Here is a 14,919-nt window from a genome sequence, read left to right as displayed (position 1 = left end):
ATATATGAATTGTATGTTTACTACATCGACACGGTATGCGGTGATATATTGCTGGGCTGGAGATCGGTTTCACACTCTAATATTCAAGATCTTGTCCTCAGTGGGTGAGCATTGTAATTGAGTAAGAGTCTTTCCATATTTGACGATATGTATGGCACTTTTCAAGGTTTTGTTGTTGGTGCAATATGGTGATCGGTGTAAAATAGTATATTGCCACTGAATGTCTCGTCTGTAGAAAGAAGGAAAGGCTGATAGTGCTTCCCTAGGACTGAGGAGCATCGTGACATATAGCCAGTGTGAATGCTGGCGTACCATAATTTTCTTGGGAGCTGTATAGATATAAAAGATAACTGCACTGTTTGTGTAAAATGTGTCTATATTGTATTGTAAAGTTACCGTGGCTTACGTTGTGTGAAATGTGTGTATATTGCTTTGTAAAGTTACTATGGTTTATATTGTGGCATGACTAGAGAGGATGACTGTGTGTCCTATCATGAGGGACATATAGATTTAGCACATCAACAACTGTGAGGGTAGGAGAGAGATTTTTTACATGGAAAATTATCTGAACTATAGATACTGAGATTAGTTCCAGAAGCACAGTCGTCAAAAGGAGACATTACCTGTACATCGATCAGTGTCAGACTGTAGCAGCAATCGCAATATTTAATTGTAGTTACACAGGTAAATATGTTCCTGGCTTCCAATATTCTTGTGAGTCTCATATGTATTTGATGATCTGTAGATGACTTTGCAGGTTCAACTGTCAATGCAATTTAGCGGTTTGTGCAAAATAATTTTACCACTGAAAGTCCCGTCTCCAGAAAGAAAGAACAGGTGGATGGTGCTTCGACAGTGATTCAGTAATTCGGCGGGTAAATTCGATAAGAGGCTATCATAATGCTCAATTCATTCATGTCCTTTGTGCTGGGAAATAGGAGCCTCTACATAGTGGAGGGAACGTTTGTGTGCATGTTGAAAGCAGGAAGGGTAACACGTGATGGATTGAGTACCACATTATGTCTGTGAGGAAGACTGCATTCGATTGTATTCTGCATTATCTTCGTAAGCAGGTTCTGTTTGGGCGAGAATTTTCGTGCATACAAGCTGGGGCATCAAGAAAGCGAGCATTAAATATTTCTGGGACACTATACAATTTCCGCGAGGTTGACTTGCTTCTTATTTTTTACATAGTCACGTGAAATCAGTATAAGATTGAGAACAATGTTGGATGCACTTGCGAAGGTTTGTAGTTACCCGCATGCACTTTGCGGCGTTGCGTCAGTCACATTGTGCAGTTAAGTAGGTTTAGACATGTGTCTCATGTCGCACTAGGAACAATGCACCCTGTGCTACTCTTTCATCGATGGTAAAGACACGTGCTGCCCAGAGGTGTCTCGCGTATGGGGTCTGCTTGATCACGCCTTGGAGTTCTGTGACGTCAGTATAACAGTGACTGTGTATTTGAAAATAGAGGCAACTTTCACCTGCATGCGGCAGCTCCTTGTGGCTGTGATGGCACGCCCCTGGCGAGTCTGTGCTCTCGCCCGCTCACGCCAGCACCGGTGTCTAGGTGAACACCTATTTCGATAGGAATTTCTCAGGCGTCAAGTATGAAAGGGATGCCGCTGCCTCATGGCTGCGGGACCGTAACAGGAGTCCGTGTGTGGTTTGACAGCTGATGGTTGCGTCACTTCATGGGGGCTGTCACTAGCCTTCTGTGCGCTCTATTGGACAGGGGGTAGGGGTTGGTGCTTGCATGCGTTGATTGTATGTCTGTTGCATTATTTTGCGAGTGGGCCTGTAGGCTGTGCTATGCGCTATTTGAACAGTTTATGAGTTGATTTCATGTCTGCACATCTGTGTACTGATTTATTTAGGAGCAGTTTGTGGATCTGTACTGAAATTATTTTGGTAAATTAGAAGTTGTTTGCGTGTCTGGACAGCGTTATTTAGAAGTAGTTTACAGGTCTGCAGACTGTGTATTGTGACCCCAAGCACACCAGGGCGAGTGTTTTGCGTCAGTGTAATAAAAATACTCCACCCCTAAATAAAATGTTCCAAAATAAATAGAGTACACTCCTTCCTCACTCTCCCCAGCAGCTCAGCACAGGCTGAGTCATTTTCGCGCCATTTTTCCCCTCCAGACCACCATCTCAGATTACGTCACAGGATGGATGTAAGCACCCTCTGGTGGCAGTACTGTGTACTAGGTCAGTTGGAGTCTAGATCGCATGGTGGAGACACTGCTTGCAAAATAAAGACTCATGTCCAGGACAGGCAGAGTCATTTTCCCACCATTTCCGCCCACAATCTTGGATTACATCACGATATGGACAACAGTGCTCTCTGGTGGTGGTATTGTGTACTAGGTCAGTTGGAGTGCGGACCTTGTGATGAACACACTGGATGTTGGTGCTGCCTCTAACTGTTTAAATAAAGAATGGTGCGTGATTTCGACAGATGACAATTAGCGTGCATGTTTGCAGAGTCTTTCAGATGGATTATTATTTTGGCAATTTATTAGTTGTTTGGCTCTCTGGACGTAAATGTATTGCATTATTTACGAGTGGTTTGCACGTCTGTAGGCTGTGCAATGCGTTATTTTGACAGTTTACAATTAGTAAGCACATGTGTAGAGCATTATACATGAGTTATGTAGGAGTAGTTTGCAGGTCTGTATGCTGAGTGGCATGTCAGATTGTCTGTTCTGTATCACTGTGATAAATATACTACATCCACAAATAAATTGTTCCAAAATAAATAAAGTACACTCCTTCCTCTCTCCACCAGCCCAGTGCAAGCTGAGTACTTTTCCCACCAACCCCTAGGAAGAGGTGGCGGCCGGGTGACTTAAGTTAGTGGAGGTGAGCTTTGTTTCCCGCAATTTTCTTAGGTTTGTAGAGAAACCGCAAGTGACCTTTCTTTACCGCCAAAATTCAAACTCGGCTCCAGTTCCTAGGAGGAGGTGGCGGTCAGATGACTTAGGATAGTGGGGGTATCCCAAGTGACCTATCTTCCCACGATTTTCTTAGGTTAGTAGAGATAACTGTAGTGTGATACAATATCCTGTTTGAATTTGAACTTCCTGCCATTTTTCTGGGGGAGGGGAGGGGCACTTTCCTGCCAAAAGCCACCATCTTGGATGACGTCATCGCCGCCATCTTGAATGACGTCTTCGCCACCATATTGGATAATGGTAATTTCCGCCAGAACTGGCCTTGCTCCAATACTAATGCAAGCCATTTAAACCACAGTGCCGATATACCTAGTCACATGACCAACTGAGTTTCTGTTACTGCCACATTACAACTTTGCCTGTAGGTTAGGAAAATAAATCCTCCCTCCTCTACACCTTACAGGGTAATTTTCCCTCTTCTATGATTGTAGCCTTGGATTATGAAGATGGCCCCCCATACCTCACCCAGCCCCAAGCCCCTCACATGAACAATACAAATCGCCTCAAAATAGCGATCCACCATGCAATCTTCGACATTGCTGCAGCAGGAAAAAGATCCTGCAAGAACGGGACCAATGACGACTGAAGGGAATCGTTCAACGCGACAGAAGTGCAATCCTTCCTCAAATTGCTGCACACTTCAGTGCTGCGTCATCAACAAGAGTCAGCATGCGAACCATTCAACGAAACCTCATCGATATGGGCTTTCGGAGCTGAAAGCCCACTCGTGTACCGTTGATGACTGCACGACACAAAGCTTTACGTCTTGCCTGGGTCTCTCAACACCGACATTGGACTGTTGATGACTGGAAACATGTTGCCTGGTCGGACGAGTCTCGTTTCAAATTGCATCGAGCGGACGGACGTGTACGGGTATGGAGACAACCTCATGAATCCAGGGACCCTGCATGTCAGCAGGGGGCTGTTCAAGCTGGTGGAGGCTCTGTAATATTGTGGGACGTGTGCAGTTGGAGTGATATGGGACCACTGATACGTCTAGATACGACTGTGACAGATACGTAAGCATCCTGTCTGATCATCTGCATCCATTCACGTCCATTGTGCATTCAGACGGACTGGGCAATTCCAGCAGGACGCGTCCAGAATTGCTACAAAAAAAAAAAATGGCTCTGAGCACTATGCGACTTAACTTCTGAGGTCATCAGTCGCCTAGAACTTACAACTAATTAAACCTAACTAACCTAAGGACATCACACACATCCATGCCCGAGGCAGGATTCGAACCTGCGACCGTAGCGGTCGCTCGGTTCCAGACTGTAGCGCCTAGAACCGCACGGCCACTCCGGCCGGCAGAATTGCTACAGAGTAGCTGCAGGAACACTCTTCTGAGTTTAAGCACTTCTGCTGGACCTCAAACTCTCCAGACATGAACATTATTGAGCATATCTGGGATGCCGTGCAACGTGCTGTTCAGAAGAGATCTCCGCCCCTTCGTACTCTTACGGATATATGGACAGCCCTGCAGGATTCATGGTGTCAGTTCCCTCTAGCACTACTTCAGACATTAGTCGAGTCGATGCCACATCGTGTGCGGCACTTCTGTGTGCTCGCCGGGGCGTACACGATACTAGGCAGGTGTACCAGGTTCTTTGGCTCTTCAGTGTAGTTTTTACAATGGGACGCTTATGTAGTGCCATTAAAATCGGCAATTACTGAAAAATGGTATCAGATTTTGGTTTATTTACTTTCCTAAGGAGCCTGGGAAGCATGAAACGGTACATTACAGAACAGTTAATTTACTATCCTCTTGTAACCAACAAATATATATTAACGAATGTCGTTTTGTTTTAAAAACAAAAAATAGGTGGTAAACAACATAATACTGACCTTTTGCAGAAAGATGGGATCTCTACTCAACATCGTGAAGTTTTGTTCACTACACGTCCAGCTAAATCAGTGAATGTGAAATATAGGAAACATGAATGGAATTGCAGTACCTATATTATTTAACGTATCAAATAAGCCATCACAACTGTAGCTGAAGGGAAAATTACACAGACCTGACAGTAAAATGTCAAAAGCAACAAAACTGTTTCTGAACACAGAAGAAACCAGTTCCACTATTGTTGCTATATCTGGGCCACAAATGGCAAGAATCTTCAACACATTCGGTTTTGAAGCAAAAGTAGAGTGAAGTGTAAGAAATTACGAATCATTAGACTCCATATAGAATATTGTTACCTGACAAGGAAAGTGTCAATAATAAAAGGAACAGACAAAACAGAAATATATGCTCCTCATGGGTGAAATATGTGTTTATAGTTTCTCGGTTTCAGCGATATAAGCTGCAATTATACACGTATTAGAAAGTATTTCTTCATGAATAAGTTGTAGCTTATGGCCCGGAATCAGTTATATTCGTCCGTTTCTACGTTTATATCACGATCATTCATATCTCTCAATAATTTGTTAATTCTTGTAAAGCAAAAATATAATAAACATTTCGTTACTCAAGTAGAAAAATAATTGAAAACGTTAATCTTGCGGCTGATTTCTCGCCGCTAGACGTGCTAGTGTCGTTCAAACTGTCAGATGGTAACAATTTTCACAGTAATGTCACGACTGTGCATGTTGGGACTATGACGTAATTAGATATTTGTACTATCGTTGAACGATAACACTGTTTCTCGTCTCCAAGATCGTTGCTTTCCAACGCCGACTGCTTGACCTGAAGCGAATTCTTGCATGAGAATGAAAGTAAATTCACACGAGTAAAAATAGTTTTATGCTGTAAGAAAAGACTAACAAAGCTAATACATTCTTGCCAATTTTATGATTACATGTTTCATTTACTTATTGGCAATGCAGTATATCCTTTCTTCGATAATATTTTACTTTTATGAACAAATTTAAAACAACAAAACCCATACAGGGTCGGAAAAGGTGAAACATTGCATCTTGACTATAACTACAAGTATTTACACAATGGATTTGCAATCTCGATGTGTGTATGTAATAGTTTTCCATAACTCTTGTCGTAAACTGTATGAGGGGGAGAGAGAGAGAGAGAGAGAGAGAGAGAGAGAGAGAGAGAGACAGATTGTATGAAATGAGGCGCTACTGACGAATAGAATGGGTATGACCCACTGTAATGTATCTTCTTTCCTCTGGTATGGACATTTGTTATTTTGCACTTATTCGTGATAGTAAAATGTTGTCGAGAGGAAGGATACGTCACATTGCCAATAAGAGAAGAAAACCGTAATAGTGAAAATTTTATAAAATAATATAGACCTTCTTGAATCTTTTTTATGACACAAAATAATTTTAGCCTCACGCCCAGGAGTCTTTGTTAAAAAGTGGCAAGCTTGGTTCCGCAAAACCGTGTTGTTGTTAGTCATTAATGTAAAAAGTTAGTTTTGCCTGATAATAATAATCTATACCGGACTTCGTTAATTACATACATTGCTGATTCGACTAAGAAATGTTGAAATGACAACTTCCAACTAATTTACAGGCCAGTAATTAAACAAAATAGCTTCATTGAACTTATCTAACGTCCTCTGTACAAGCAGCAGCAGTGTTTCCATGACAAACCCCATACCGAAATACCGTATCAATATACTCAGTTGTAAATACAATTGAAATGCTTAAACGATAAAGCAGAATTGGCCAACGAATCACAATCAAAATCTCAGTTGAAAATAGCAATTATGTAAACTCAAGCACAGCTTCACAGGTTGAGGTTCTAAACAAAAATGACAGTCGATAAATAAACCCGTAGCTACTGGAGTATCAATACGCGCAATGAACACTTCTCTTTGTAATTAGCTTTCCTGTGTAAACAATAAAATACTAAGTTGCTAAACACGGTTTTCCGAAATTCCTTCGCCAAAGAAGACGAAGTAAATGTGGCTGAATTTGAATCAAGAACAACTGCCAACTTGAGTAACTTAGACGTAGATAGCCTCGGTTAAATAGCGTAATAAAGGAAAGGGCTCTGGTCCAAATTGTATACCAGTTAGGTTCGTTTCAGAGTATGCAGACAGAACAGCTCCGTGATTAGCAATCATATACAACCCCTCTCTCGCCGAAAGATCTGTACTTAAAGAATGGAAAGTTGCACATGTCACAGAAATACTTAAGAAACGAAATAGGAGTAAACTGCTAAATTACTAACGTCGATTTGCAGCACGATTTTGAAACATACACTGTGTTCGAACAGTGTGACTTTCCTCGAAGAAAACGATCTATTGGCGATTACCCAACGAGGATTCAGAAAATATCGTTGTTGTGAAACACAACTAGCTCTTTATTTTCACGAAGTAATGAGTGCTATCGGCAGAGGATGCCTCATTTGTTGATTTTCGGAAGGCTTTTGACACCGTTCCTCATAAGTGTGAAGTCAATCACATGAGTACTAAAAGGAATCCACTAAATTTCGGATACACTATAAATCACGCAAATCTAAAGGCTGTGGATGCAACTGCTGTAAATATTTGGGGATTAAAATTACGACTAACTTAAATTGGAACGATCACATAGGTATGTTGTGGGAAAAGCGTACCAAAGACACCGATTTATTGAGAGAACGTTTAGAAAATGCTACATGTCTATTAAAGAGACTGCCTACACTAAGGTTGTTGGTCCTATGCTTGAGTGTTGCTGTGCTGTTTGAGAGTCTTGCCAAACAGTATTGACGGACGGAATGAGAAATTCAAAGGCCGGCAGCTCGTTTTGTGTTATCGCGAAATAAGAGAGAGTGTCACGGATGTGACATTCAAATCAGGGTGGCAGTCATTAAAACAAAGGTCTTTTTCGTTGCGGCAGGATCTTCTCAAGAAATTTCAACCACCAACTTTTTCCTCCGAATGCGAAAATATTTTGTTGCCGCCCACCTACATAGGGAGAAATGATCATTGTAATGAAATAAGAGAACTCAGAGCTAGCTCGGGAAGATTTAAGTGTTCGTTTTACCGTACGGTGTTCGAGAGTAGAACGGCAGAGAAATAGTTTCAAGGTGGTTTGATGAAACCATCTGCCAGGCACTTAAATGTGAATTTCAGAGTAATCATGTGGATGTGGGTGTACGAGTAGATACAAAGGCCTTTTGCGAGCGCCCGACTCTAAATGTCCATTGCATGCAAATCTACTCACATTGTTCTGCCAGGAAATCCTTGAGACGGACCTAAATTCACTGATAGCAACAGTCTCTGTCGAGTCTGAAACCGATTTTCATTGACAAGGCGTGACACCCTCCCCCAGTCCCTGTCTATTAGGCTCATGCCACGACAGCTGTTCTTACGGCGTTTTTGAATGGTTGCGAATGGTGCAGCACTCATTGTAGCGGCAATGGACAGTTCGGCATGATACACCAACAAATTGGGCAACTCAATTCCCGATGTGGACATAGATCCTGTCAGCCATTCTTCCACGTCTCCTAATGGACCAGTCTTACCTCGCCGGTTCCATGAACGGTCTGGCACATACAAACCACTTCACTGCCACGACTTAACGACAGCGATGGATAGTCACATGACTGTCTGGTACCTGTTTACCGCCATCTATAGCGCTACAAACAGCCCAGAGCGCAATTTTATGGAGATATTTAATATTTTATGAGATTATTTGTGTACCTTCGAATTATCTCCAATCCATCAAAAATATATTTTTCAGTTATAAGGCATACAGGATGCGCAGAAACTTATAATCAAATATCCCTCTGCTGCAGGTATCAATTGGTATTACTTACATAAAAAAGACCATTTATGTAGATGCAACACTTTAATGTAGGCCTACTTACTCAAAAAAAGAAAACGTCTACGAGTCCAAGAGACAATGGATGGATGTACACATTTCCTTAGCTTTTTTGTGTTCCTATATGTGTCTTCGACACTTCAGCATGGATGATGGCTTAATATGTCCTTGTCTACTGATAACTGTTGTTGAGATTGAGGCTTCGCCTTAGAATATTGGATAACTCTTTATGTGTACGAATCTGATGAAGTCGTATTTCCTGTCAAGAGATTTCGTTAACAACCCTGTTCCTCCTCATTCACGTTCTGGGAACCTCTCGTGACAGACTTATTTTCCACATCTTTACTGTCTGCACGATCAGCCACAGTACGCATCGCTACTGGCTAACCACATGATTCATCGTTTCAGGGCTACACAAAGTTAACTGTTTTAGAACTCAACACGGATACTATTGCAAGGATTGATATTCGTACGTTCCAAATTTTTGAAAAAACGTATGAAGTAATTCCATTGATTACTACCATTTTTGCTTTCCAAATTATAATTAACTATCTTTTCTATTAAACAAAGTTAGGATTACCGATGTAATAATCTATTCGGTGCTAAGTTACAAAGCCATCATTTATTTCCAACTAATACAGAGTACTTCTATGTGTTGTATAAATTAATAATTAAATAAAAAGCTTGCTATATGGTCCAAATTTTACAAGTCAAATGATCAGCCTTAAATGAAATGACAAATTGTTCTTGCCTGTTGCATGGTGTTGCAGGCCTACTGGCTTGTATACGTATTCTCTGATGAAAAGTATCCAGACACCTATTAGTGGACGTTAATTCGGGTGTGTCCACTCTTTGTCTTTTTGACTGTTTAAACTCTGCTGGGGGCATTTTCAAAGAGGTGTCTGAATGTCTGTGGAGCAATGACAGTCGATTCTTCTCCAAAAGCCGAATCTTGAGAAGGTAGTGATGGCGGACGCTGGAGTCTGGAGGAAGTCAACCTTCTAACTTATTGCAAAGGTTTCCTGTTGGGTCCAGATCGGGCTCTGGTCAGTTTAGTCCGTTACATGAATGTTATTGCCCACAAGCCATTGCCTGACAGACGCTGCTTTATGGCATTATCATACTGATACTAAAAAATTATCGTCTCTGAGCTGTTCCTCTACTGTACTAAGTACACGATGCTGTAATTGTCTTCGTATCCCTCCATATGTAAGCGTCTGGCTAAGCCAATAAGGGGATTATAGTCTAACCACGAAAAACACCCCAATACTGTAACACCACTTCCTCCGCAGTTCGCTGTTGGCACTGCACATGATGGACGGCAATATGCTGTAGGCATTCACCAAACTCACATCCTTCCATCGGTTTGCCATTCCTGTCCAGTCATCCACTCCCCAAAGGCGTTGCTCTTTGCACCACCTAATGTGTCATTTAGCTTTGACTTCTTATATGAGTAGTTGTTAGACCGTTATACTCCATTTCTTTTAACTCTCTATACAAAGTCATTATGCTATCTGGGCTACTGGTAGCACTGTGGAACTCACAAGCGATTCGTTCCGCAGTTTTCATGCGATTTTTTAAGTTTTTAAAAAGCAACCTCCGAATTGCTGGGCGTTCCCTGTCCGTAAGTAGATGAGGTCTAGCTGGTCTTGGTTTAGCTGCGGTTGTTGTTTCACGTTTACATTTCACAATCACATCACCAACAGTCGACTTGGGCAACTTTAGAAGGGTTGAAATGTTCCTGATGGGTCTGACACTTAGTTCATCACCATTGACCAAAATGGTTCATATGGCTCTGAGCACTATGGTACTTAACTGCTGAGGTCATCAGTCCCCCAGAACTTAGAACTACTTAAACCTAACTAACCTAAGGACATCACACACATCCATGCCTCAGACAGGATTCGAACCTGCGACCGTAGCGGTCGCGTGGTTCCAGACCCATTGACCAGACCACCTTCGAAGCCACAGAGCTCTCTAGAACCGCCAATTTTGCTGTTACTGCTTCTCTGTTGACAGCACAGTACTTTCCCTTTTATAATGGAAAGGGTGACTCTCATGTCATCTAGTAGCAAACTGCAAATTACGTAGCGATGTCCGGGTACTTTTGACCAGACAATGCATTCATCGCGAACGGAAGGCCAAACATCAGTTTGTGTTCAACCTGTTTCCACATTAGGTAAGATGTCAGAGTTTCTTGTTCCCAGTTGCCGTGTAATCATGATATAGGAAGTATACTTACCTACTAATGAGGCACGCTTTATGGGAAAAGTACTGAAAAGTTAACGCGGCAGGAGGTTTCTATCTACTCCTCTCGTACGCCTGCTTAACTGAGTGGTTACATGCTCGGGTACCGTGCAGTTGGCCCGGGTTCGATTCCCGGCCGGGTTGGAGATTTCCCCCGCTCCATGGACTGGGTGTTGTGTTGTTCTCATCATCGTTTCATCTTTATCACCGGCACGTGAGTCGCTCAATGTGGCGTTGAGTGTAATAAGACTCCCACTCGGCGGCCGAGCTTCCCCGTGTGGGGCCTCCCGGCCGGCAGTGCCGTACCATCATTTCATTTCATTTTGCGACCTGTTACGGCATTGAGGGGCCAGTAATATCAATACGATACGATGTGGTTGGATGTGAGTATTGTCTGAAGTTGAAAAGAAGTTGCGCGTATCTAACTGTTGGTTGGTTGGTTGGTTTGGGGAAGGAGACCAGACATCGTGGTCATCGGTCTCATCGGATTAGGGAAGGATGGGGAAGGAAGTCGGCCGTGCCCTTTCAGAGGAACCATCCCGGCATTTGCCTAGAGTGATTTAGGGAAATCACGGGAAACCTAAATCAGGATAGCCGGACGCAGGATTGAACCGTCGTCCTCCCGAATGCGAGTCCAGTGTCTAACCACTGCGCCACCTCGCTCGGTTTATCTAACTGTTTAGAAGAACCGAAGTTGTTCTCACAGTCAGTGCACTGGCCCTATCCTACTACTGCGTGGTTTCCTGCGTCCTGTGTGCGACATTTGTGATGTACTGCCTATAGTGAAAAGTATTTTTACTGAATGTATTTTTTTATGATGACGCAAGGGAGGGAACTTGGTTTTAAGGTGAATATGTCACCAAAACGCGGTAATTACAGGACAAATTAGAACGTCCTTCAGACTTTTGCGTACGGACGGAAATGACATTGTAATATATCTCAGGGTGATTGCTTCATCCTATCTTTTGCGTATTTAACACGAAACATGCAACTTCATATTAAGCTTCCAAATTTAGTCTTAAAATAGAAAATTCCGTACTTTTGATTATTTTATTGATATTCTCAAAATGTATGTGTGTGTGTGTGTGTGTGTGTGTGTGTGTGTCTGTGAGAGAGAGAGAGAGAGAGAGAGAGAGAGAGAGCGCACGCACGCCTGTTTTGACACAAGCAGATGCGTTTTAATACCCTACTTGACTGCTCACTATTACAGATCTTAACTATTACAACAGCAGTCAGTCATAAGAGGTATATTATTGGCGCTGATGACCTCAACGTTCATTGCCTAAAACACAATGTCAAACAATATGTGGTTGTTACTGAAATAAGAAACACGTAATTTTTTGTAAAATGTTTTATTAAGTTACAAATAAAAATTGACTTAGAGGCTAACGTTTACTTTAAACATTGAGTACATACTAGTCCTTAAAATTACTGACAAACAATAGAGAGTGCATGTAACATGCAGTACTTGGTGCTCCCGAATTCCAGACCGGGGCATTGAGACTGTCTATTTCTCGCCAATGGCACGGCCTTGAATCCAGAAACAATAGTTGGTGTTGAAGCAACAAATAAATTAACGATGTGTGAGCAGACGATTACACGGTGGGCGGGCAGCGGCCTCAGAACTTGCCGGTGGCGCGCCGTATCCAGTCGTTGTAGCGCGCCACGTTGACGTAGACGCCGGGGACTCCCCGCTGGCCGCAGCCGACGCCCCAGCTGACGACGCCGGCCACGTGCCAGACGCCGCCGCGCTCGCACACCAGCGGGCCGCCGCCGTCGCCCTGCAACACGTCGTCGCACACGTGTTCACCCGCACAGCGCCAGGCGAAACACTATTGACACGCCTCACTTCTGGACATTGTTTCTCACTTAACGGTAACGAACTGGGGTGTCTCTTTTCATTACGCCAGAAAAATCTTGGAAATTTTTGAAATATTATGCTTTAGCGCAAAACCTACACTACTGGCCATTAAAATTGCTACACCAAGAAGAAATGCAGACGATAAACGGGTATTCATTGGACAAATATACTAGGACTGACATGTGATTACATTTTCACGCAATTTGGGTGCATAGATCCTGAGAAATCAGTACCCGGAACAACCACTTCTGGCCGTAATAACAGCCTTGATACTCCTGGGCATTGAGTCAAACAGAGCTTGGATGACGCGTACAGGTACAGCTGCCCGTGCAGCTTCAACACGATACCACAGTTCATCAAGAACAGTGATTGGCGTATTGTGCCGAGCCAGTTGCTCGGCCACAATTGACCAGAAGTTTTCAATTGGTAAGAGATTTGGAGAATATGCTGGCCAAGGCAGCAGTCGAACATTTTCTGTATCCAGAAAGGCCCGTACAGGACCTGCAACATGCGGCCGTGCATTATCCTGCTGAAATGTAGGGTTTCGCAGGGATCGAATGAAGGGTAGAGCCACGGTTTTAACACATCTGAAATGTAACGTCCACTGTTCAAAGTGCCGTCGATGCGAACAAGAGGTGCCGAGACGTATAACCAATGGCACCCCATACCACGACGCCGGGTGATACGCCAGTATGGCGATGACGAAGACACGCTTCCAATGTGCGTTCACTGCGATGTCGCCAAACACGGATGCGACCATCATGATGCTGTAAACAGAACCTGGATTCATCCGAAAAAATGACGCTTTGCCATTCGTGCACCCAGGTTCGTCGTTGAGTACACTATCGCAGGCGCTCCTGTCTTTGATGCAGCGTCAAGGGTAACCGCAGCCATGGTCTCCGAGCTGACAGTCCATGCTGCTGCAAACGTCGTCGAACTGTTCGTGCAGATGGTTGTTGTCTTGCAGACGCCCCCATCTGTTGACTCAGGGATCGAGACGTGGCTGCACGATCCGTTACAGCCATGCGCATAAGATGCGTGTCTTCTCGACTGCTAGTGATTCGAGATCGTTGGGATCCAGCACAGCGTTCCGTATTACCCTCCTGAACCCCCCGATACCATATGCTGCTAACAGTCATTGGATCTCGACCTACGCTAGCAGCAATGTCGCGATACGATAAACCGCAATCGCGATAGGCTACAATCCGACCTTTATCAAAGTCGGAAACGTGATGGTACGCATTTCTCCTCTTTACACGAGGCATCACAACAACGTTGCACCAGGCAACGCTGGTGAACTGCTGTTTGTGTATGAGAAATAGGCTGGAAACTTTCCTCATGTGAGCACGTTGTAGGTGTCGTTACCGGCGTCAACCTTGTGTGAATGCTCTGAAAAGCTAATCATTTGCATATCACAGCATCTTCTTCCTATCGGTTTAATTTCGCGTCTGTAGCACGTTATCTTCGTGGTGTATCAATTTTAATGGCCAGTAGTGTATATTTCACGTCATTAAAACAACTAGTTGAGGTCAAACAACAGACTATCTTAATAGAAAATACGTGTTTATGTTGTGGTCTTGAATCCAAAGACTGGTTTGACGAAGCTCTCCACACCATTCTGTCCTACGCAAGTCTCTGCATCTCCGAATAACTACTTCAACATGGTTACTGTATCCATCCCTTGGTCTCCCTCTGTAATTTATACCCACCCACACTTTTCTCTGTTAGACAAAAATCGATTTCTTGACACCTCAGGACGTGTCCTATCAACTCATTCCCTCTTTAGTCGTTGTGCCATAAATTACTTTTCTCCCCAGTTCCATTCAATAGTCGTCATTTCCGTTCATCTAATCTGCAGCACTCTTCTGTAGCACCACATTTCAAATGCTTCTAGTCTCTTCTTGTCTGAACTGTTTATCCACGTTTCACTTCCTCACAAGACCACTATACTCCAGACAAATACCTTCAGATAAGACTTCTTAACATTCAGACTCCTATTCGATATTAACACATTCATCTTTTTCAAAATTCCCCGTTTTTTGCTATTGTGAGTCTGCTTTTTACATCCTCTGTATATCATTTATTTTGTTGCCCAAACAGCAAACCTCACCTACTACTTTTAGTGTCTAATTTC

General features: G+C 43.1%; 1 protein-coding gene across 1 annotated transcript in view; it reads right to left on the bottom strand.

The window, feature by feature from the left end:
- Nucleotides 1-12,543: 12,543 nt before the first annotated feature.
- LOC126176385 (uncharacterized) overlaps nucleotides 12,544-14,919 on the bottom strand; it is a 29,736-nt gene continuing 27,360 nt past the window's right edge. The window contains exon 12 of the mRNA XM_049923543.1: nucleotides 12,544-12,705. Coding sequence (XP_049779500.1) covers nucleotides 12,544-12,705 — 162 coding nt within the window. The remainder of the gene's footprint in view (nucleotides 12,706-14,919) is intronic.

The sequence above is a fragment of the Schistocerca cancellata genome, chromosome 3, assembly GCF_023864275.1.
Source record: "Schistocerca cancellata isolate TAMUIC-IGC-003103 chromosome 3, iqSchCanc2.1, whole genome shotgun sequence".
Lineage (NCBI taxonomy): Eukaryota > Metazoa > Arthropoda > Insecta > Orthoptera > Acrididae > Schistocerca > Schistocerca cancellata.
The sequence above is the reverse complement of the archived record's forward strand: the minus strand, read 5'-3'. Positions and strand labels throughout refer to the sequence as shown.